At 42.6% G+C, this 26,387-nt stretch overlaps 1 protein-coding gene across 1 annotated transcript in view; it reads left to right on the top strand.

Moving 5' to 3' along the window:
- The window catches only part of LOC124722679 (glutamate receptor ionotropic, kainate 5-like), a 229,794-nt gene that overhangs the window by 76,336 nt on the left and 127,071 nt on the right, over positions 1–26,387 (top strand). Inside the window, exons 3-4 of the mRNA XM_047247822.1 lie at positions 10,158–10,333; positions 24,933–25,229. Of these exons, the coding sequence (XP_047103778.1) occupies positions 10,158–10,333; positions 24,933–25,229 (473 nt within the window). The remainder of the gene's footprint in view (positions 1–10,157; positions 10,334–24,932; positions 25,230–26,387) is intronic.

Raw genomic sequence — 26,387 nt, 5'->3', positions numbered from 1 at the left:
ACTGAAAACGTCTGGTCAGTGGCGGCCGAGCAACTGGCTCGTCACAATACGCCAGTCACTACTCTTGATGAACTGTGGTATCGTGTTGAAGCTGCATGGGCAGCTGTACCTGTACACGCCATACAAGCTCTGTTTGACTGAATGCCCAGGCGTATGAAGGACGTTATTACGAGCAGAGGTGGTTTTTCTGGTACTGATTTCTCAGGATATAAGCACCCAAATTGCGTGAAAATGTAATCACATGTCAGTTCTAGTATAATATATTTGTCCAATGAATACCCGTTTATCATCTGCATTTCTTCTTGGTGTAGCAATTTTATGGCCAGTAGTGCATTTATTATTGTATGACAGGAACAAGCTGTGTCGAGAAGACAAGATATTATTGGAGGTACGCTATAAAGTGAAAGCATTTGAAATAGAAGCCGGGCCAAATATTATAAAAAATGGAAATAAAATAATGCGTCAGCAGAACGCTGAACATGTTCGCAGAATATAGAGCACATGATGCAGGGAAAACAAACGCCCCCTCACAGGTGAATGATGCGGCCATCCGTCTTACTGTGTGTAGGTGATTAGTTGCTCCTTGGCGCACAGCCAAGTTGGCGTTTCATCCAGACGTGATTTATTTTGGAATTAGTCGTTGGCTCAGTTGCTATATATTTTCTTGGTCGTGAAAGCCTGTCCTACTTTTTACTTACCTCTACCTGGGGGTTCATAAGAGATTATGACTCTGGTTTTATTCTGTGAAATGTTACCCCTTTATTTCAAATCTGACTCATTCGTAAATAAAAGCAACCTGACCGAAATTATTTAAGTTTCTGAGTGGCAAGGACTTTAGCATAGCCCAGGGGAATAAAAACGGAAGGGTTAACCGGAGTTAACCAAGACAAAATTGAAATTGAATCTATACTGTAGACTTTACGCATTTACTAACAAGATATCTACATCTACATGATTACTCGGCAAATCACACTTAAGTGTCTGGCAGAGGGTTCATCGAACCACCTTTACAATGATTCTCTACTGTTCTGCTCTCGAACAGCACGCGGAAAAAGCGAACACCTGTATCTTTCCGTATAAGGTCTAATGTCCCTGATTTTATTATGATGATCGTTTCTCCCTACATAGGACGGCGTCGAAAAGACATTTTCGCATTTGCAGGAGAAAGTTGATTGTAATTTCGTGAGTGGATCCCGTCGCAACGAGAATCGCCTTTGTTTCAGTGATATCCATCCTAAATCCTGTATCATTTCCGCGACACACACTCCCCTATTTCTCGATAACACAAAACGTGCTGCTCCCCTCTGAACTTCCACGATGTACTCTTTTAATCCTATCTCCTAAGCATCCCGCATTACGCAGCAGTACTCCGAAAGAGGACGGACAAGCGTAGTGCAGGCAGTCTCTCTAGTAGACCGGTTGCATCGTTTAAGTGTTCTGCCAATAAATCGCAGGCTTTGCTTCACCTTCCCCACAACTTTTTCTGTGTGTTGTTTCCAATCTAAGTTGTTCGTAATTGTAATTACTAGGTATTTAGTTGAGTTTACGGCCTTTAGATTAGATTGATTTATATTTTAACCGAAATTTAACGAATTCCTTTCAGCACTTTCCATCATTTAGGGTCAATTGCCAATTTTCGCATCACGTAGGTATCTTTTTCTAAACCGTTTTTCAATTGGTTTTGATCTTCAGATGACAGCATCATCTGCAAACAGCCTAAGACGGCTGCTCAGATTTTCTCCTAAATCGTTTATAAAGATAAGGAACAGCAGAGGGCCTATAACACTACATTGGAGAACGCCAGAAATCACTCCTGTATTACTCGATGACTTTCCGTCAATTACTACGAATTGTGAATTCTTTCACAGGAAATCACGAATCCAGTCGCATAATTGAGACGATGTTCCATAAGCATGGAATTTGATTACAAGTATCTTGTGAGGTACAGTGTCAAAGGCCTTCTGGAAATCTAGAAATACGGAATCAGTTTGAAATTCCTTGTCAATAACACTCAACACACTGTGTGAGTAAAGAGCTAGTTGTCTTCACAAGAACAGTATTTTATGAATCCTTGATGATGCTGATGTTTGGTTCGTGGGGACCTCAACTGCGCGGTCATCAGCGCCCGTACAAGTCCCAGCTTTTACACAATCCAATATTTAACTCAATCCAATCTAGCAACTGTCACGAATGATGATGATGACGATGATATGATGAGGAAAACACAAACACCCAGACCCCTGGCAGAGAAATTCCCCAACCCGGCCGGGAATCGAACCCGGGACTTCTGAATCCGTGCTGACTATGTGTCAATAAATCGTTTTCTTCGAGGTAATTCATAATGTTCGAACACAGTATATGTTTCAAAATCCTGCTGCATACCGACCTTAATGATATGGGCCTGTAATTTAGTCGATTACTCCTATTGCCTTTCTTGATTATTGGTGTGACCTGTGCAACTTTCCAGTCTTTGGGTAAGGATCTTTCGCCGAGCGAGAAGTTGTACGAGTATATGATTTCTAAGTATGGAGCTATTGCATCAACATACTCTGAAAGGAACCTAATTGGTATACAGTCTGGTCCGGAAGACTTTGTTTTGTTGAGTGATTTAAGTTGCTTCACTACTTCGAGGATGTCTACTACCAATTTACTTGTCTTGGTAGTTGTTCTTGATTCGCATTCTGGAATATTTACTTCGTCTTCTTTGGTGAAAGAATTACGGAAGACTGTTCAGTAACTTTGCTTTAGCAGCATTGACGTTGACCGTATTTGCATAACTATCGCATAGAGAAGGCATTGACTGTGTCTTGCTGGCATACTTTCCATACGACCAGAATCTCTTTGGATTTTCTGCCGCGTTTCGATACAAAGTTTCGTTGTTTTTTTTTTTTTTTTTTTTTTTTTTATTAAAATGGCTCTGAGCACTATGGGACTCAACTGCTGAGGTCATTAGTCCCCTAGAACTTAGAACTAGTTAAACCGAACTAACCTAAGGACATCACAAACATCCACGCCCGAGGCAGGATTCGAACCTGCGACCGTAGCGGTCTTGCGGTTCCAGACTGCAGCGCCTTTAACCGCACGGCCACTTCGGCCGGCAAAGTTTCGTTGTGGAAACTATTGTATGCGCCTCGCATTGAAGTCCGCGCTAAATTTCGAGCTTGTGTAAAAGATTGCCAATCCTGAGGATTTTGTGTTCGTTTAAATTCGGTATGTTTTTTTCGTTTTTCTGAAACAGTGTTCAGACGCATTTTGTGTGCCAAGCGGGATCAGCTCCGTCGTTTTTTAATTTATTTGGTATAAATCTCGCAGTTGCTGTCGATACTATTTCTTTGAATTCAAGCCATATCTGATTAATTGTTAATTTGGAAGGAATAGAGACTGTCTCTCAGGAAGGCGTCAAAGGAATTTTTATCCCATTTTTTGAACAGGTATATTTTCGTTTATTTTTGGAGAATTTGGGAGTTACGATATTCAGTCTCACTACAACAACCCTGTGTTCTCTAATCCCTGTATCCGTTTTGATGCTTGTTATTATCTCAGCATCCTTTGTTGCTAAGAGTTCAAGTGTTTTTCACAACCCTTTACTAGTCGACTGGGTTCATGAATTAACTGCACGAAATAATTTGGAGAGAATGAGTTTGGCACAATTTCGGATGATGTTTTGTGCGTACCTCCTAATTTAAACATGTATTTTCACCAACATGTTGTTGTGGTCTTCAGTCCTGAGACTGGTTTGATGCAGCTCTCCATGCTACTCTATCCTGTGCAAGCTTTTTCATCTCCCAGTACCTACTGCAACCTACATCCTTCTGAATCTGCTTAGTGTATTGATCTCTTGGTCTCCCTCTACGATTTTTACCCTCCACGCTGCCCTCCAATGCTAAATTTGTGATCCCTTGATGCCTCAAAACATGTCCTACCAACCGATCCCTTCTTCTAGTCAAGTTGTGCCACAAACTTCTCTTCTCCCCAATCCTATTCAATACCTCCTCATTAGTTACGTGATCTACCCCCCTTATCTTCAGCATTCTTCTGTAGCACCACATTTCTAAAGCTTCTATTCTCTTCTTGTCCAAACTATTTATCGTCCATGTTTCACTTCCATACATGGCTACACTCCATACAAATACTTTCAGAAACGACTTCCTGACACTTAAATCTATACTCGATGTTAACAAATTTCTCTTCTTCAGAAACGATTTCCTTGCCATTGCCAGTCTACATTTTATATCCTCTCTACTTCGACCATCATCAGTTATTTTGCTCCCCAAATACCAAAACTCCTTTACTGCTTTAAGTGTCTCATTTCCAAATCTAATTCCCTCAGCATCACCCGACTTAATTCGACTACATTCCATTATCCTCGTTTTGCTTTTGTTGATGTTCATCTTATATCCTCCTTTCAAGACACTGTCCATTCCGTTCAACTGCTCTTCCAAGTCCTTTGCTGTCTCTGACAGAATTACAATGTCATCGGCGAACCTCAAAGTTTTTACTTCTTCTCCATGAATTTTAATACCTACTCCGAATTTTTCTTTTGTTTCCTTTACTGCTTGCTCAATATACAGATTGAATAACATCGGGGAGAGGCTACAACCCTGTCTCACTCCATTCCCAACCACTGCTTCCCTTTCATGCCCCTCGACTCTTATAACTGCCATCTGGTTTCTGTACAAATTGTAAATAGCCTTTCGCTCCTTGTATTTTACCCCTGCCACCTTCAGAATTTGAAAGAGAGTATTCCAGTTAACGTTGTCAAAAGCTTTCTCTAAGTCTACAAATGCTAGAAACGTAGGTTTGCCTTTCCTTAATCTTTCTTCTAAGATAAGTCGTAAGGTTAGTATTGCCTCACGTGTTCCAACATTTCTACGGAATCCAAAATGATCTTCCCCGAGGTCCGCTTCTACCAGTTTTTCCATTCGTCTGTAAAGAATTCGTGTTAGTATTTTGCAGCTGTGACTTATTAAGCTGATAGTTCGGTAATTTTCACATCTGTCAACACCTGCTTTCTTTGGAATTGGAATTATTATATTCTTCTTGAAGTCTGTGGGTATTTCGCCTGTCTCATACATCTTGCTCACCAGATGGTAGAGTTTTGTCATGACTGGCTCTCCCAAGGTCATCAGTAGTTCTAATGGAATGTTGTCTACTCCCGGGGCCTTGTTTCGATTCAGGTCTTTCAGTGCTCTGTCAAACTCTTCACGCAGTATCTTATCTCCCATTTCATCTTCATCTACATCCTCTTCCATTTCCATAATATTGTCCTCAAGCACATCGCCCTTGTATAAACCATCTATATACTCCTTCCACCTTTCTGCCTTCCCTTATTTGCTTAGAACTGGGTTGCCATCTGAGCTCTTGATATTCATACAAGTGGTTCTCTTCTCTCCAAAGGTCTCTTTAATTTTCCTGTAGGCAGTATCTATCTTACCCCTAGTGAGACAAGCCTCTACATCCTTACATTTGTCCTCTAGCCATCCCTGCTTAGCCATTTTGCACTTCCTGTCGATCTCATTTTTGAGACGTTTGTATTCCTTTTTGCCTGCTTCATTTACTGCATTTTATATTTTCTCCTTTCATCAATTAAATTCAATATTTCTTCTGTTACCCAAGGATTTCTATTAGCCCTCGTCTTTTTACCTACTTGATCCTCTGCTGCCTTCACTACTACATCCCTCAGAACTACCCATTCTTCTTCTACTGTATTTCTTTCCCCCAGTCCTGTCAATTGTTCCCTTATGCTCTCCCTGAAACTCTCTACAACCTCTGGTTCTTTCAGTTTATCCAGGTCCCATCTCCTTAAATTCCCACCTTTTTGCAGTTTCTTCAGTTTCAATCTGCAGTTCATAACCAATAGATTGTGGTCAGAATCCACATCTGCCCCTGGAAATGTCTTACAATTTAAAACCTGGTTCCTAAATCTCTGTCTTACCATTATATAATCTATCTGATACCTTTTAGTATCTCCAGGATTCTTCCAGGTATACAACCAACATATCGAGGGTAAATTGAAGCCACCACCAACGCTGTTGAAATTAGACTCAAGTTCTCTTTGAACTTTTCAGCAATTGTATCGTCTGAAATGGGAGGTCTGTAAAAGGATGCAATTATTGTGTACAGAAATTGCATCTTACAGATAGAATTCGTGGGATGCATATGTCTTTGCCATATCTGCCCTACTTCAGCTAATAATATGAAAACCCTGGGATAATGTGGAGTAGAAATCTTCTCCATGTCCGTCGCTCCGCTGTCACGTGTCTCGAATATCAAGATTGAGACGTACTTAGCTGCGTAGCTGAAATTTTTATTTACGAGGGTTGGAACTTAAATAGTGGCAACTCTTTATTCACAACCGATACAAAAGAGTTACATGTTTGCATCTGTTACTGTCCTTCAAAGTAGTCACCAGCGTTGTGTAGAACCCCTTGCCAGCGATGTGGAAGGCGTAGTATACCGATAGCAGAGCCTGTTCTGCTGATGGTGCGAATGGAGCGGTGTACTGCCTGTCGAATTTCTGGAACAGTTGTAAAGCGAATGCCACGAAGCCAAAACTGAAACGCCAGTCCAACGAATGGCGTCATTATGGGTCGCCGAGAAAGTTGAAAGTGCGTCAGAGCCCCAGTATGGCGAAAGTTATGGTGATTCTCGTGTACGACTGTGATGGTTTTATCCCAACGCATTACGTTCCTCCACGGCAGACCGTCAATGCACAGTATTACTGTTCAAAAAGGGCTCTAAGCACGACGGGACTTAACATCTGAGGACATCAGTCCCCTAGACTTAGGTTATTTAGGTTTAAGTAGTCCTAAGGACATCACACACATCCATGCCCGAGGCAGGATTCGAATCTGCGACCGTAGCAGCAGTGCGGTTCCGGACTGAAGCGCCTAGAACTGCTCGTATTACTGTTCGTTTATGGAGCATCACCTACGACTAGCTTTGCGAAAGAAGCGGTGACACGTTCTGCGCAACCCACCCATCAATTTGCACGACAATGCGCGGGCGCATGCAGCGCAAGCTGTGGCTGCTCTGTTCCATGGGACTGGGAAGTACTGTATCATCCACTATACTCCCTGGACTTAAGTCCTTGTGACTTTGATTTGATTCCGAAGATGAGGGAACCACTTCGTGGCATTCGCTTCAGAACTGTTCCAGAGATTCGACAGGCAGTAGACCGCTCCATTCGCACCATTAACAGAACAGGCTCAGCTATCGGTATACTACGCCTTCCACATCGCTGGCAAGGGGTTCTACACAACGCTGGTGACTACTTTGAAGGACGGTAACAGGTGTAAACATGTAACTCTTTTGTATCTGTTGTGAATAAATAGTTGCCACTATCTAATTTCCAACCCTCGTAATAAGTCTGCAACCTCAGCATAAGGCAGGCTAATTCACCACAGTTTTGGGTACAATAAAAATGAATAGAGTATGTTTCAAGAACGTGGTTTTTGAGTAAACACATGTCCTTAGGCAAGGGAACACCTGACTTCCCTCCCAGATTTACTAATTTAAGCTTATGGTCCATTTCTAATGACCTCGGCGCCTTAAATCCTTACCTTTCTTTTTCTGATGATGGTGTACCTGGATTTATTGTTGAAGCATGATACAACATTTTATTTTGTCTCTGCAAAACCCAAGGAACAAAAATCTAAATACCAGAAAGTGCCCTTGAGGGAATGATTCGAAACTCTGTTAGAAGAAAGAACAGAATACTTTTTGGTGCCTTACTCTTATGGTACAGTCTGATTATTTTCTGAAACAGAAATAATGTACGTTCAAAAAATGGTTCAAATGGCTCTGAGCACTATGGGACTTAGCTGCTGAGGTCATCAGTCCCCTAGAACTTAGAACTACTTAAACCTAACTAACCTAAGAACATCACACACATCCATGCCCGAGGCAGGATTCGAACCTGCGACAGTAGCGGTCTTGCGGTTACAGACTGTAGCGCCTAGAACCGCTCGGCCACACCGGCCGGCTAATGTACGTTCATCGGTAACAAATTCAGTGTAAGTAGGAGAGCTAAGTACTACATTCAGCTTTCTTGGAAATACGCGAATCAGAGAAAGGGTAAGGCATCACACATATATTTCACTCTCTCAGTCATAACCTAGTGACCGCGCGAGGTGGCGAAGTGGTTAGCACACTGGACTCGCATTCGGGAGGACGACGGTTCAATCCCGTGTCCAGCCATCCTGATTTAGGTTTTCCGTGATTTCCCTAAATCGTTTCAGGCAAATGCCGGGATGGTTCCTTTGAAAGGGCACGGCTGATTTCCTTCCCAATCCTTCCCTAACCCGAGCTTGCGCTCCGTCTCTAATGACCTCGTTGTCGACGGGACGTTAAACACTAACCACCACCACCACCAATAACCTAGTGTCTTACCTATATTAAAAACGAAACACCCAATCAGAGTGTACCCAAAGCCTGCCATATTCTTCCTTGCACCGCACCCCACTTGGCACCAAACAGAACAGAACAAAACAAAACATGTGGCGACGAGGGAGGCAGAGGGGATGGCAGGAGGGCTGCGTGTGTGCAATGTCAGAGTGGCTGTGCTAACAAGGGAACCTCCCCATTGCACCCCCCTCAGATTTAGTTATAAGTTGGCACAGTGGATAGGCCTTGAAAAACTGAACACAGATCAGTCGAGAAAACAGGAAGAAGTTGTGTGGAACTATTAAAAAAATAAGCAAAATATACAAACGGAGTATTCCATACGCAAGATAGGCAACAGCAAGGAGACTGCAGACTCAGGAGCGCCGTGGTCCCGTGGTTAGCGTGAGCAGCTGCGGAACGAGAGGCCCATGGTTCAAGTCTTCCCTCGAGTGAAAAACTTATTTTCTTTACTTTCGCAAAGTTATGATCTGTCCGTTCGTTCATTGACGTCTCTGTTAACTGTAATAAGTTTAGTGTCTGTGTTTTGCGACCGCACTGCAAAACCGTGCGATTAGTAGACGAAAGGACGTGCCTCTCCAATGGGAACCGAAAACATTTGATCGCAAGGTCATAGGTCAACCGATTCCTCCACAGGAAAACACGTATGATATATTCTATACGACACTGGTGACGGCATGTGCGTCACATGACAGGAATATGTTGTCGACCCACCTAACTTGTACACTTGGCGAGTGGGTAAAATGATTCTTCTACCTTGCCCGATTTAAGTTTTCTTGTGGATGTGATAATCACTCCCATAAAAGTGATGAAAACATAAGAGTTTATCAGATAATAATTGTCTGAAAATAAAAAATTAAACTTTTCACTCGAGGAAAGACTTGAACCAAGGACCTCTCGTTCCGCAGCTGCTCACGCTAACCACGGAACCACGGCGCTCCTGAGCTTATAGTATCTTTGATGTTGCCTATGTTGCGCATGGACTACTCAGTTTGTATATTTTGCTTATTTTTTTCATAGTTCCACACAACTTCTTCCTGTTTTCTCGATTGGTCTGTGTTCAGTTTTTCAAGGCCTATCCACTGTGCGAACTTAGAACTAAATCTGAGGGGGGTGCGATGGGGAGGTTCCTTTGTAAGATGTGGACATATGCTTAGTCAGCAAGCTCTCAGACACATCGAGACCTGCTGACATGCTCAAACTTGCATGTGTCTTATTTCTCATATTACAGAAATGCAGAATGCAGATGTATCAAGTTGCTACCAGATTGGGCGCAGTTGTGTACCCGTGGACTGGCAAGAAGGAAATATCTCTGTGGCTTCAGGGAATAATGTTTTTCAGCCAAATCAGAATCGGGGGTTCGAAAGCAGGACGATTTATAACCTGTTATATGACACCCTTTGTTAGGGATATACGTACTAGAAAAATTATAAATTGTGCAGCAGATCAGGTACCACATTAAACTGTTCGCATCAGTACGTAGTTCAGAGAGAAACTGTTGTGTACAAATCTTAGCGGGAGGAGTATGATTAGTGAAACACCGTAATGTCATTGGACTGATGTCTGAAACCTCCCGATTCATTTTTTTTTCGTCCAGATTACTTTTTAACATGGCACATGAAACACATTTAGAATAATAATATTGCTATTGTATAATGCATTTTTGATATTTTGCATTTTTGGGGTAATGTTCATAATGGTTTAGGTACTTTTATTTCCTGTAATATTCCAGATAAAATTGTTTTCTTTTTCAGATATTCGAAGCAGTATGAGTTCAACGAAGTTCAGAAAAGAGCTTTCACACTTGTTTATTCCGGCTGGCTCCATCAAGTTTGAAGGAAGCGTCGTAAGCCGACTGTCTTGCAATGAACAGAATCCATTCTTCATCGTCATGTTACACAGTAAAAAAATACATCTTTCTTTACAGACGGTGAGCATTATTTTTGATCCTGCGTTTACTAACTATAGTGACGAATTTAAATGTCACAGAAATTCAGTGACAACGAAGCACTAAGATACAGTGATAAATATGCGTAAGAGATGCAGTTAAACTGACACCTTACATTAGGGGTACTGACAAAACTATCTGAAATTAAACTACGTAAATTCTTTAGTATTAGTGCTACAGGAAAGTCTATTTGAATTAAATTATTTACACTTTCGTGAAGTACGCACATATCATTTAGCGCAATAGTATCTGGTAGCAAGAAAGTCGAAGACAGATGCACAACTCTGGTTCAGGGAATAGTAGTCTTCGTCTTACATTCATGAATTAGGCAGCTACCCTGTTCCGTTTTCGCAGTGCTTATATCCATTGTTTCTTTGGTCGACCTATGTCGCTCCTTCCTTTCAGGCTGTAGCTCAGGATTTTCTCTGGATAGTTTTCCACCTCCCTTTCTATTCACTTGATGTTTCTACCCATCTCTGTATTATGTTATTTGCTCTTTACTGGCACGTACATTCAACCCATTCCAAAAGTTTCCACTTTTAATGAAGTCTCTTCTTGCGTAGCCATGCCTTCTCCATGCATTTTTCTCTGCTGCTTGTATTGTGCTGTTATATTTCTTTTCGTCTATCTATCTCTCGCCTTAACACATCTCGTATGTTATCGCCAAAGTAAAAAAAAAAAAAAACAATTTTGTAGCTTTTCTTTCCAGGTTTTGTCTCTGCATGCCCTGTCTATAGTTTCACATACTGCTTGAAATTTGTGCATGATTTATCTACATCATTATCATAATCGTAACTCGTGTCGTAGCTCTGATTTCAGATGTGGCAGGTATATAATTATTTAGTTGTTTTTGCTATCTTCCGCCGAATTACGTATTTTCTTGAAAGGAAAACAGATAGTTATCCAGCAATTAAATTAGATAAACATACTAATCTACGGGGGCGTGCTGAAAAGTAATGCCTCCGAATTTTTTGTTCTGTTCTCAATATCGGTTGAGATGTTACAAGCCATGCATATTGCTCGGTCGATCTTCCCGCTTCGCTGTCTCAAGTTGCAACCCTCTGCTATTTGCAGGTTATAAAGTAAACATACAATGAAGTGAAGATGACCTCCAGTTAGCAGTCCAGCAGAGAAAACAAATTTTTACCGAATAAAATCTTAAAATTCGATTACGTAAGATAAAAACCCCGCCAAGAGCCATGGAGCTTGTCGAGGAGAGATGACTTACGTGTCTCAGCGATACAGATAGCCGTACCGTAGGTCAACCGTAGCGGGAAGATATCCGTGAAGAGGCTAGACGAATATGCGGTCCTTGAAGAAGGGCAGCAGAGTTTTCAGTAACTGCAGGGACGACACACTGGATAATTGGCTGATCTGTCCTTGTAACATCAGTCAATATGGCCTTGCTGTGATGGTATTGTGAAGGGCTGAAAGCGAGGGGAAATTACAGCCATTATTTTTCTCGACGGCCTGCAGCTATACTGTAAGGTTAAATGATGATGATATCGTATTGGGTAAAATATTCTAAAGGTAAAATAGTCTCCTATCCGGGCAGGGATTACGTAGGATGATGTCGTTATCAGGAAAAACAAATCTGGAATTTTACGGGAGGAAACGGGGTGTGTTAGATCTCTTAATCAGGTAGGTAGGCTAGAAAACTTAGAATGGGAAATGGGTAGGCTGAAGTTAGATGTAGTTGGAATTAGTGAAGTATGGTGGTAGAAGGAAAAAGACTTCTGGTCAGCTGAGTACTGGGTTAAAAATACAAAATCAGATACGGTGACGCAGAAGTACGAGGTCTGTCTAAAAAGTATCTGACCTTTGATTTTCGCGCACAAAATAGAGACGATAGCGCGGCGCCACTGTAAACAGTAAAGGAAGAGACGTTTATGCGCATGCGTGAATTTTGTCCCCGCCTTCCAGCGCGTCAGTCGCTGAGTGAGGTGCTACACTACGTGTTCGTCGGATTGCCGATTCTCTCAAGATGACTGAACGTGTTGAGCAAAGATACTGCATCAAATTTTGTCAAGCTTGGTGATTCTCAAAGCGAAACAATTCGTAAGATTCAGCAGGTATTCGGAGAAGATACGATGTGTGTAACACAAATTAAAGTGTGGTTCAACCGATTCAAAAGTGGCCGCGCATCAGCGGAGAGTAACCAGCGTTCTGGCAGGCCCCAAACTGCTCGGAGTGCAGCTGTTGTTGATAGGAGGCAAAATGTGGTGATGGCAGATCGTCGTTTGATTGTGCAGGAGATTGGTGGTGGTGGTGGTGGTGGTGCTGCTGCTGCTGCTGGTGGTGGTGGTTAGTGTTTAACGTCCCGTCGACAACGAGGTCATTAGAGACGGAGCGCAAGCTCGGGTTAGGGGAGGATTGAGAAGGATATCGCCCGTGCCCTTTCAAAGGAACCATCCCGGCATTTGCCTGAAACGATTTAGGGAAATCACGGAAAACCTAAATCAGGATGACTGGAGACGGGATTGAACCGTCGTCCTCCCGAATGCGAATCCAGTGTGTGCAGGAGATTGCCCAAGAGGTTGGAGTGAGTAAAGATTCTGCACATGCAATTTTGTGTGATGGTTAGAACATGCACCGAGTGGCTGCGAAATTCGTGCCCTAGTTGTTGTCGCCAGAACAAAAAGACGTTTTGATGTTGCACAGGACCTTCTGGACACCAGCAACACTAATCCTGCGTTTCTGAACACCATGATAACTGGAAATGAGTCATGGGTGTACGGGTACGACCCAGAAACAAAAAGACAGTCGTCGCAATGGAAGCATCCCGAGTCTCCAAGGCCGAAGAAAGTACGGCAAGTGCGATGCAAAATCAAGGTGATGCTGACTGTCTTCTTTGATGTCCGTAGAATTGTGCATCACGAATAAGCACCGGAAGGACAAAGAATGACAAAGGAGTACTATCAAGATGTTCTCCGTGACGCAGTTCGGCACAAAAGACCAGACATGTGGACGGCGAAAAACTGGCAACTGCATCACGATAATGCTTCCGCACATTCATCCCACTTGATCCAAAATTTCTTGGCCAAACATGGAATTACAGCCGTTCGCTAACCTGCCTACTCTCTAGACATGGCTCCTTGCGACTTCTGGTTTTTTCCAAAATTGAAGACGCTACTGAAAGGATCCCGTTTTGAGAGTAGAGAAGAGATAATGCGGAACACGACGACGGAGAGATAATGCGGAACACGACGACGGAACTGAACACCTTTCCCAAAGAAGACTTCCAGAGGTGTTTCCAGCGGCGTAAGGATCGGTGGGCTAAGTGTGTGCAAGCACAAGGGGCCACCTTTGAACAGGATTAGTGTCCCAACCCCGTCAGGTATTCGGAATATTTTTTCTGGCCAAAGGTCGGATACTTTTTAGACAGGTTTCGTAGGTCTAATAATGAATAAAAAAATAGGAATGCGGGTAAGCCACTACGATCAGTATAGTGAACACATTATTGTAACCAAGACAGACAGGAAGCTAACACCCACCATAGTCGTTGAAGGTTGTATGCCAACTAGCACCGCAGCTGATGCAGAGATTGAGACAATGTATGATGAGATAAAAGAAATCATTCGAGAGGAAAATTGAATTATCTCATACAGCATGGTCCACATTTACTTGGTTAGAATTTTTGTTTACTTTATCTTGCATCCTGCGTGAAAATATTAAGAAGCTGGATAGGTGTACTCCCTTTGAGCTCCGTGTATGTACGAGGCGTAGTAGCGAGTGAACAGACCAATGTTCTTGCAAGTGGTGCCAACTATGGCGCAGCGATACTTAATACGACAATAGTGTCCCTTATAGTACAACGACGTTCATACTCTACTGTTTCTTAGGAACAACGGTTTCAGTTTACTGCCGCTAACTGCCCACTTAACCACGTTCAGCCGCACGACGAACACTTATTAATCATACAGCTCCAGGGAAGCGCTGGTACGAATGCCTACAGCATTGGAAACTATAACGAACACCACTGGGATCCTCGGAAATGATTCAGTGAAACAGCACTGCCTCATTAGCAGGATTCAGGCCTCTCTTGTGATAGGGTTGGAGAAGTGAAATGCCTGGGTGGGATATCCACGTAGGTGACTTCAACATAGACCGACATCTACATAGTTACTCCTCAAGCCACTGTACTCAAAGTACATGGCGTAGAGTCATCCAAAACGGAGATACAAGAGAAGATATAGACCAGATCTGCAATTTGATCTTACCAAAATCTCAATCAAGAGTTAATGTCACGCAGTCAGTAGGAAAACTAAAAATACCAGATGCACTAGACGATTACAAATGGTTCAAATGGGTCTAAACACTATGGGACTTAACATCTGAGGTCATCGGTCCCCTGGACTTAGAACTACTTAAACCTAACTAACCTAAGGACATCACACACATCCACACTCGAGACAGTATTCGAACCTGCGACCGTAGCAGCAGCGCGGTTCAGGACTGAAGCCCCTAGAACCGCTCGGTCACAGCGGCCGGCAGACGATTACAAGTTCAGTAATACTGAACTGATATAAGATGGGAAGCACCTAGAAAAAAGATTTACATTAATTCCTTTGTTTCTGAGCAGAAAGATGTGTGATGTGTCTTCAGTTCTCTACAGTATGTAGAAACTTTAGAAGTCGAATCCAGTGCACTCGTAATTGAGATGAAATATACAGCAATCTAAACACTTTAGGCCTAACGAGAAATACATTTCTCGCGTGACCAGATCTCGTCGCTCCAACGGATACCCATCAATAGTTCATAACATTTCTCGGTTTTATTCCAGTGCCGGCCGTTGTCGCCAAGCGGTTCTAGGCGCTTGAGTCCGGAACGGCGCAGGTTCGAATGCTGCCTCGGGCATGGATGTGTGTGACGTCCTTAGGTTAGTTAGGTTTAAGTAGTTCTAAGTCAAAGGGACTGATGACCTCAGATGTTAAGTCTCATAGTGCTTGGAGCCATTTGGTTTTTCATTCCAGTGGCAAGACATGCTGAATATTGTCATATGTTACGACCTAGTTGGGCTCACTCCTCTAGGCCTCATCGCAATGTACGAGTTGTCAATCACCTACATCTACAGTGTGTTACCGAAAAACTTCGTAGAGTTTTAGAGGGTGTCATGAGGAACAAATTGAGGATAGGAACCAATATCCGGAAACGTCATTCAATGACGTTACAGGACGTCCAAGTTATAGGCGGCGGCTCCTGCCAGTAGCCACCCTTTCGGCAGCTAACGTGACTTTGCACATTGACGGACCATCTGCGGAGCGTCTCGAAATGTTGTTTGCTATTGAGTGTTCGCGACTCTCGAGCAGATGGAGCTACCTGCTGTGTAGATGGGCCTCGTATTCTATACAGTTCATTTTCTTCCTGGAACCCTCTAAAATCTCCAATGTTTTTCGGTGTACATGAAAAAAAAAAAAGAACTCCTGGATCCAAACCTGTGTCCAAAACCACCATCCACCGAGGTAACAGGACATCCATAGGAGACAAGGCCTATCTCCGCAGCGGCTAGCCCCATGTTCTCCACCAGCGATCGTGGCAGTCATTCAAAATCACTGAATAACAAACATCAAAGATTTAGGTGTTCCTTTTTCCCACGCGCCATTCGAGAGTGGAATGGTACAGAAGTAGTATGAAAATGGTTCGATGAACCCTCTGCCAAGCACTTGTGTGTGAATTGCAGAGTAACCATGTAGATGTAGATATAGATCATTGTGAGAAGTTCCGCCTACGGTCCGTCAGTTTCCGGACACGGGTTCCCATCCTCAATTTATACCTCATGACACCTTCTTCAGCTGCACGAAGTTTTTTGGTATCTTTTTGTAACACGCTGTGTATCTGTCCTCCGCAAACCACCTTATAGTGTTTGGGGTAGGGTACTTTGTGTACTACTGTTACTTCCACCCTTCCCTTTTTCAGTCACGAACTGTCCTTAGAACGAACAGTTGTTGGTAAGCCCCCGTTCAATGGTTCAAATGTCTCTGAGCACTATGGGACTTAATATCTGAGGTCATCAGTCCCCTAGACTTAGAGCTACTTAAACCTAACTAACCTAAGGACATCACACACATCCGTGCCCGAGGCAGGATTCGAACCTGCGACCGTAGCAGTCGCGCGGTTCCAGACTGAAGCGCCTAGAACCGCTCGGCCACAATGGCCGGCTAAGCCTCCGTCTGAGCACGAATTTCTCTAATTTTACTTCATAGTTTTTCGCTAAATAAATGTAGAAGACAACCACATATTGCTGGCCGCTTCTAAGAATGTAAGCTCTCGGAATGTTAACAGTAAATTACAGTGTGATGCAGATCGTCTCTCCCGTAGCGTCTGCCACTGGAGTAAGTTCAGCATCTCTGTGAAGCTTTCGCGCTTACTAAATGAACACGTAATAACGAAACGCGATTCATTGCACGAGATTGTTATTTACAGCATTAGGTCTAAATCGTTAGTACATGTTTCTGGCAATTTGCAGTGATAAACCAAAACGTTATAACCACTGCTCACCGCGACGCTATATGCCGGCTGCTGGCGTTGCAGGCATTTGATGCGGTAACAAAGCACTAAACAAAGAAAAGTGCGAGGTCATCCACATGGGTTCTAAAAGAAATCCGATAAATTTTGGGTATACGATAGATCACACATATCTAAGGGCTGTCAATTCGACTAAATACCTAGGAATTACAATCACGAGCACCTTAAAATGGAAAGACCTCATAGATAATATTGTGTGGAAGGCGAAACAAAGACTGCGCTCTGTTGGCAGAACACTTAGAAGATGCGACAAACCCACTAAAGAGACAATCTACATTACATTGTCCGTCCTTTGCTGGAATACTGCTGTGCGGTGTGGGATCCTTACCAGGTAGGATTGACGGAGGACATCGAAAAAGTGCAAAGAAGGGCAGCTCGTTTCGTGTTATTGCGCAATAGGGGTGAGAGTGTCACTGATACGATACACGAGTTGGGGTGGCAGTCACTGAAACAAAGGCGGTTTTCTTTGCGGTGAGATCTGTTTACGAAATTTCAATCACCAACTTTCTCTTCCGAATGCGAAAATATTTTGTTGACACCCACCTACGTAGGGAGAAATGACAATCATTATAAAATAAGAGAAATCAGAGCTCGAACGGAGAGATTTAGGTGTTATTTTTTCCCACGTGCCATTCGAGAGTGTAATGGTTCAAATGGCTCTGAGCACTATGGGACTTAACAGCTATGGTCATCAGTCCCCTAGAACTTAGAACCACTTAAACCTAACTAACCTAAGGACATCACACACATCCATGCCCGAGTCAAGATTCGAACCTGCGACCGTAGCGGTCACACGGTTCCAGACTGTAGCGCCTAGAACCGCACGGCCACTCCGTCCGGCTGTAATGGTAGAGAAGTAGTATGAAAATGGTTCGATGAACCCTCTGCCAGGCACTTAAGTGTGAATTGCAGAGTAACCATGTAGATGTAGAATAGTATGTAAGCGGAGCAAACACGGGCTGCAAGTGGGGGAAATCCATTGAGATAAGCGACTTTGACAAAGGGCAGATTCTTATTAAGCAGAGCTTGTGAATGAGTATCTCTAAAACGGCGCAGGTGGTCGATTGTGCACGTGCAACCGTCGCGAGTATCTACAGGAAGAGGTATAAGGACAGTGAAACTACCACTAGGCGATAAATCGTTTGATGTCTACGACTCTATACAGAACGTGCGGTTCGAAGGCCTGTCCGCTCTGTAAAGGATAGATGGTGATCTGTGACATCTCTGCGGAAAGAGCACACTGCTTGTTGACGCTCAAGTGTTTCGGAGCACACCGTTCATCGTACACCGTTGAACACGAAGCACCGCAGTAACCCCTACGTGTTCGCATGTTGACCCAACGACATCATCAATTACGACTGCAGTGGGCACAGGACCATCGGAACTCGACCGTCGATAATGGAAACGTGTCCGCTCTTCGAGTGAATCACATTTTTGTTACACTAGGTCGCTGGTCGTCCCCACAAACGCCGCCATCGAAGTGAACGGCAGTTCGAAACGTGCGGCGCAACACGGACGCAGGCTGGTGCGAACAGTATTAGCTATGGGAGACATTCTTCTACGTTTGGGTGGGACCTGTGGTAGTAATCAAAGACACGCTGACAGCTGCGAACCATCGGCATCCCTTCATGCTGGATGTCCTACCCGACGACGATTTCCTCTTTCAGCAGTACAATTTTCCGTGCCTGTAGTGAAGGCAGCAGAGGATCAAGTAGGTAAAAAGACGAGGGCTAATAGAAATCCTTGGGTAACAGAAGAAACATTGAATTTAATTGATGAAAGGAGAAAATATAAAAATGCATTAAATGAAGCAGGCAAAAAGGGATACAAACGTCTCAAAAATGATATCGACAGGAAGTGCAAAATGGCTAAGAAGGGATGGCTAGAGGACAAATGTAAGGATGTAGAGGCTTGTCTCACTAGGGGTAAGATAGATACTGCCTACAGGAAAATTAAAGAGACATTTGGAGAAAAGAGAACCACTTGTATGAATATCAAGAGCTCAGATGGAAACCCAGTTCTAAGCAAAGAAGGGAAAGCAGAAAGGTGGAAGGAGTATATAGAGGGTTTATACAAGGGCGATGTACTTGAGGACAATATTATGGAAATGGAAGAGAATGTAGACGAAGGTGAAATGGGAGATACGATACTGCGTGAAGAGTTTGACAGAGCACTGAAAGACCTGAGTCGAAACAAGGCCCCGGGAGTAGACAACATTCCATTATAACTACTGACAGCCTTGGGAGAGCCAGTCATGACAAAACTCTACCATCTGGTGAGCAAGATGTATGAGACAGGGGAAATACCCTCAGACTTCAAGAAGAATATAATAATTCCAATCCCAAAGAAAGCAGGTGTTGACAGATGTGAAAATTACCGAACTATCAGTTTAATAAGTCACAGCTGCAAAATACTAACACGAATTCTTTACAGAAGAATGGAAAAACTAGTAGAAGCCGACCTCGGGGAAGATCAGTTTGGATTCCGTAGAAACATTGGAACACGTGAGGCAATACTGACCTTTCGACTTATCTTAGAAGAAAGATTAAGGAAAGGCAAACCTACATTTCTAGCATTTGTAGACTTAGAGAAAGCTTTTGATAATGTTGACTGGAATACTCTCTTTCAAAATCTAAAGGTGGCAGGGGTAAAATATAGGGAGCGAAAGGCTATTTACAATTTGTACAGAAACCAGATGGCAGTTATAGGAGTCGAGGGGTATGAAAGGGAAGCAGTGGTTGGGAATGGAGTGAGACAGGGGTGTAGCCTCTCCCCGATGTTGTTCAATCTGTATTCTGAGCAAGCAGTAAAGGAAAAAAAAGAAAAATTTGGAGTAGGTATTAAAATCCATGGGGAAGAAATAAAAACTTGTAATTCTGTCAGAGACAGCAAAGGATTTGGAAGAGCAGCTGAACGGAATGGACAGTGTCTTGAAAGGAGGATATAAGATGAACATCAACAAAAGCAAAACGAGGATAATGGAATGTAGTCGAATTAAGTCGGGTGATGCTGAGGGAATTAGATTAGGAAATGAGACACTTAAAGCAGTAAAGGAGTTTTGGTATTTGGGGAGCAAAATAACTGATGATGGTCGAAGTAGAGAGGATATAAAATGTAGACTGGCAATGGCAAGGAAATCGTTTCTGAAGAAGAGTAATTTGTTAACATCGAGTATAGATTTAAGTGTCAGGAAGTCGTTTCTGAATGTATTTGTATGGAGTGTAGCCATGTATGGAAGTGAAACATGGACGATAAATAGTTTGGACAAGAAGAGAATAGATGCTTTCGAAATGTGGTGCTACAGAAGAATGCTGAAGATAAGGTGGGTAGATCACGTAACTAATGAGGAGGTATTGAATAGGATTGGGGAGAAGAGAAGTTTGTGGCACAACTTGACTAGAAGAAGGGATCGGTTGGTAGGACATGTTTTGAGGCATGAAGGGATCACAAATTTAGCATTGGAGGGCAGCGTGGAGGGTAAAAATCGTAGAGGGAGACCAAGAGATCAATACACTAAGCAGATTCAGAAGGATGTAGGTTGCAGTAAGTACTGGGAGATGAAGGAGCTTGCACAGGATAGATTAGCATGGAGAGCTGCAACAAACCAGTCTCAGGACTGACGACCACAACAACAACAACAACTAAGTCAGAAGCGTGCTATAGTGTTTTGAGGAGCATTATAGGGAACTCACGTTGATGTCCCGGCGACCAAATTCGCCTGATGTAAACCCTATGGAACCCATCTGGGTCGTTATTGGGCGCCATCACCGCGTATGCAGGTCAGCGGCCCGTTATTTACGCGGATTAGATGACCTGTGGATCTAATGCCACATACGTCCACAAACTTACCAAAGAACGGTCGGATCCCTAATACGCAGAATCAGCAATGATTTCGTTTCAAAGTCGGGATAGTAAGTAAGTAATTACGCAGGTGGTCATAATTTTTTGGCTCATCACTGTATACTGCCTTGTAATCAAGTCTGAGCTCATAACGGAATGGTTGCTCTATTTTTGTTACGACCATGTTGTGTCAGTAAGATTACATGGTGTACAGATTCATTCTTCAAGCGTGAAAACTTCCAGTCGCATTCTGACACCGTCTGTTGAATTATGTGGACTTCTACCTTTCGTCATTCCGTAACGCCGAGTCTCTTGAGCAATGGTTGGATACTTAAACGTTACGGCCTCACTTTCCAGCTGGCCCTCTCGACAGCGACAGTTAAAAGTAACTGCTCGCTCGATGGAAGTGTTTAGATGTTTCAAGCACTGGAGATTCAGACGTAGGCAGCTGTTAATGGCTCACTATGTAAGCGTGGAACACAAGGAAAAAATAAAGTTCACAGAATTTCGTTGCGGTTCACTAATGAAACGCTTACTAGCGCCGCTTAGTTGACTTGAGTCGATTTTTCTTTGGTCGGCTCTATAGCAAGAATTTTTCTTCCTTTGTCATTGATGTAAAAGACTCACAGAATTCGACTTCCGAACAAAGTTTAAAGGAACTTTCGTCTCAAGATTTAGGTGCTATCTCACTATTCATGATACATGTTATTTGCCGTGTCACGCAGTTGAAGTTCAAGTTTTCTTTATTTTGTCGCATGGACTGTGCTGTGTATATTAACGGCCGTTTAACGTTTTCCTTAAACAGGGAGTTGACTTACTGTAAATGATTTTTCCATCTGCTAACTACGTGTCACAAATCTGGTTGTCCTAAGCAGTTTAATTATTTAAAAAAAATGGTTCAAATGGCTCTGAGCACTATGGGACTTAACATCTATGGTCATCAGTCCCCTAGAACTTAGAACTAATTAAACCTAACTAACCTAAGGACAGCACACAACACCCAGCCATCACGAGGCAGAGAAAATCCCTGACCCCGCCGGGAATTTAATTATAAAAGGTTTCGTACTCTGTACGATCTGTAGGATCTTTATCACCATTGTACTCTTCATCACTGATTTATCAAAATTTTCTTGTAGACGTAGCTCACAGGAATGTACTACCACAAAACTGATTATTTTTCATGAAATGCCTGTCCGCTTTTGTATTTCTTGGGATTATGATGAGTTACAGTAAAGGAACGAAAATATTGGTAAATAGTAACTATTTATTTATTATTTACTTAGCTTATTGCATTACGTGCGAATAAAGGTACAGTCATAATAGACAGCGGCTACAAAAAAGCATAAAAGAATTAACAATTTTCACAACCAATATACGAGGGCAGTGCAATAAGTAATGCAACACATTTTTTTTCTGAAACAGGGGTTGTTTTATTCAGCATTGAAATACACCAGATTCTTCCCCAATCTTTTAGCTACACAACACTATTTTTCAACGTAATCTCCATTCAATGCTACGGCCTTACGCCACCTTGAAATGAGGGCCTGTATGCCTGCACGGTACCATTCCACTGGTCGATGTCGGAGCCAACGTCGTACTGCATTAATAACTTCTTCATCATCCGCGTAGTGCCTCCCACGGATTGCGTCCTTCATTGGGCCAAACATATGGAAATCCGACGGTGCGAGATCGGGGCTGTAGGGTGCATGAGGAAGAACAGTCCACTGAAGTTTTGTGAGCTCCTCTCGGGTGCGAAGACTTGTGTGAGGTCTTGCGTTGTCATGAAGAAGGAGAAGTTCGTTCAGATTTTTGTGCCTACAAACACGCTGAAGTCGTTTCTTCAATTTCTGAAGAGTAGCACAATACACTTCAGAGTTGATCGTTTGACCATGGGGAAGGACATCGAACAGAATAACCCCTTCAGCGTCCCAGAAGACTCTAACCATGACTTTACCGGCTGAGGGAATGGCTTTAAACTTTTTCTTGGTAGGGGAGTGGGTGTGGCGCCACTCGATTGATTGCCGTTTTGTTTCAGGTTCGAAGTGATGAACCCATGTTTCATCGCCTGTAACAATCTTTGACAAGAAATTGTCACCCTCAGCCACATGACGAGCAAGCAATTCCGCACAGATGGTTCTCCTTTGCTCTTTATGGTGTTCGGTTAGACAACGAGGGACCCAGCGGGAACAAACCTTTGAATATCCCAACTGGTGAACAATTGTGACAGCACTACCAACAGAGATGTCAAGTTGAGCACTGAGTTGTTTGATGGTGATCCGTCGATCATCTCGAACGAGTGTGTTCGCACGCTCCGCCATTGCAGGAGTCACAGCTGTGCACGGCCGGCCCGCACGCGGGAGATCAGTCAGTCTTGCTTGACCTTGCGGCGATGATGACACACGCTTTGCCCAACGACTCACCGTGCTTTTGTCCACTGCCAGATCACCGTAGACATTCTGCAAGCGCCTATGAATATCTGAGATGCCCTGGTTTTCCGCCAAAAGAAACTCGATCACTGCCCGTTGTTTGCAACGCACATCCGTTACAGACGCCATTTTAACAGCTCCGTACAGCGCTGCCACCTGTCGGAAGTCAATGAAACTGTACGAGACGAAGCGGGAATGTTTGAAAATATTCCACAAGAAATTTCCGGTTTTTTCAACCAAAATTGGCCGAGAAAAAAAATGTGTTGCATTACTTATTGAACTGCCCTCGTAGATATAAAAGGCATTATATTCCAACCTCAAGGTGTTCAATCCATTGTATCGCCGATGCGGATGCCTCTAGGAAGTCAATCCAGTTTTCCTTACAAGAGCAGAAAGACAGTCGCTGCGAAGATCCTGGATGGATTGTCTCGGTTCGCTACAGTTACAGTCCGGAGGTGTTATTTTTCCACATTTATAGTGTGAAGCGACAGAAATACAATCTCGTGAAACGTCTTTATACATCGATCCAGACTCCTTTTAAGTAGAAAATCAGTAGTGTAATCTGCGTCTCAGCCCATTTATTTCAAACAAAATTTCTAGCATCTTGACAAAACGAACAAAATTTGTTTTTGAAAACCGGCTAGTAAGAGGACATGCAAACGTTATGAGTTGTTCGTGAACATAAGACACTTTGCGGGTATACGTCAAGTTATTTGGTTAATTAGGGAACTTTCACGTGGGTCAGGACTAGGAAAGCTCTACGAAGAAGTACAATAGCATTTGTTGTACGTGATTATAAAAATTAGAGAAATATATATTGTTAATATTTGCAACAAAAAATGGTTCAAATGGCTCTGAGCACTAAAGGGCTTAATTGCTGTGGTCATCAGTCCCCTAGAACTCAGAACTACTTAAATCTAACTAACCTAAGGACATCAGACACATCCATGCCCGAGGCAGGATTCGAACCTGCGACCGTGTTGGTCGCGCGGTTCCGGAATGTAGCACCTAGAACCGCTCGGCCACCCTGGCCGGCTAATATTTGCAACTATTCTTCAGTTGCTACTACGAGTGAGGGGGAAAATGTCATCCGACTTTTGCAAATGATTGTTACTTTGTTTTTAACCAAATATGTTTCACATATTCACATTTTTATCTTTTCCATTCTTTTCGCGTATCCATTGATTCTTGTACAAGCACTAAAGGATAACAGTACAGGTTTCCAATCCATAGCATGTCACAACTCTGCATTTCACTCCACATAACCATGTGTACAGTGATGTGAATAGTGACGAAGGAAGATAATGTGAAATGCAAAGCATACTTGTGACACAACTGGAAACCTATATTGTGTTTATCTATCGCTTACACAAGAACCAATGCACACACAAAGAGAATAGGAAACATACAAAATCAGTGATGATGCCTAACATGAATAGACGAAACAGGTCTGGTTAAAAACAAAATAAATATTCTCTTGCAAAAGACTAATAACATTTGTTTATATATACGTGGTAAACGTAATCAGAGAAATATAGTTGATGACTGATAGATTTGGAGACCAACAGAATTACTTTGAGTACTAGTTGCAAAAGACGCATACCGATGTTGCATTTCTAATACCTAGGCACCTTCCGGAACTTCATTGTTCCTCTAGTATAAAAAAATATCTTTCTTGTGTAAAATATGCTTCGCCATGCGTCGGCTTTTCGTGCTTACCATAAATTAACATTTTAGCGTTTTGAAATTAAGTATGATTGTTGATTTGTTTCCTTTTCTTTCCCTTGCAGCTAGCACAAAGCACGATCTCAAAATCCAAATGGCTGATGATTGCTGAAGAAGGTTTCGATATAAATAACATTCTCGCTGGCGCATTCATCCCTTTTAATACAGAGTTTGTGTTAGCCTTGCGTAAAGGAGAAATTTACAATGTTAGTGAAATATATCAAGTTTCTCCCGAACTCTCTTTAACTACAGTGGCCCTTGGTGAATGGGATCCTAAGAGGAATCGCAGCTGGAATATACCGAGCATGTACAGACGTAGGACCGACTTACAGGGCGTTACTTTAAATGTTACAACTTTGGAGGTATGTATAGCCATAAGTTTCATTGGTTCTTGTTAAAGCTGTAGCTACTTTTAGTCAACTAGTTGCTACAAAGTCTGAATTGAAGTAGTTTAAATTAAAGCTTAGGTTTTCATATGCAGTATATTTGGATACTGCCGTAAAAATACGAGATTTAAATAGTTTAAGTGGCTTACGAGAACTATTAAATACCCCATTAATTCTAAGACATTAACTTTCGTAGCTTTTCTTTCAGAAGAGAATCTTAAGTTATTCGGTTCTTATGTTGTTATAATTAAATTATACGTGGAGTCTCGAAAACGCTATGTAGAATTCCAACCACTTCTGTACACCTCTCGAGAGGTTAACTACATAGGACACTTAGAGGAGATCAATTTAAAAACGCTAGGTTATTTCTCGTTCAACACTTAACAGAGAAGGTAGTTCTCTAGAATACCTGGCAGCTATATTCATATTTAGACCGCACTGACAAAATAGACCCACAGATTTGTAGTGTCTCGGACTGTCACGATTTTCCTTGTTTTCTCTAGCTGTAATGCTTGTGGTATTATTCTTGTCAATATTTTTTGCAGCATTTCCTATAACACATCAAATTATTCTTCTCTTTTTTATGCTGTTTTTGTGTGATAAGAAAAATATGGCTAAAAACAGGCAGTTAAATCCATTAAAAAGCTCTGCTATAACAACCATGACAACAAAATATTAAAGCCGGCCGGAGTGGCCGAGCGGTTCTAGGCGCTTCAGTGTGGAACCGTGCGACCTCTACGGTCGCAGGTTCGAATCCTGCCTCGGGCATGGATGTGTGTGCTGTCTTTAGGTTAGTTAGGTTTAAGTAGTTCTAAGTTCTAGGCGACTGATGACCTAAGAAGTTAAGTCGCATAGTGCTCAGAGCCACTTGAACCATTTTTGAACAAAATATTAACACTTAATGGCCGAGGATGAATATAACAGAACTCAGTAAGCTGCGTTATGACTGACACATATCGGTATGTGTTGCTGTTTCATTTTCTGCCACTATTTCGTGGTTATTTTTGAGCGTACTGGCGTGTGTGCTTAGAGGAAAGCTTTGCGTTTTTCTCACTACGAATGTGTGTTCCCAGTGTGGTCTTAGTTCCTGTTTGTGGGCATGTGGCGGTTAGTAGGTCTCATAAGGAGATACGA

Source organism: Schistocerca piceifrons, chromosome X (genome assembly GCF_021461385.2).
Source record: "Schistocerca piceifrons isolate TAMUIC-IGC-003096 chromosome X, iqSchPice1.1, whole genome shotgun sequence".
NCBI lineage: Eukaryota > Metazoa > Arthropoda > Insecta > Orthoptera > Acrididae > Schistocerca > Schistocerca piceifrons.
The sequence above is the reverse complement of the archived record's forward strand: the minus strand, read 5'-3'. Positions and strand labels throughout refer to the sequence as shown.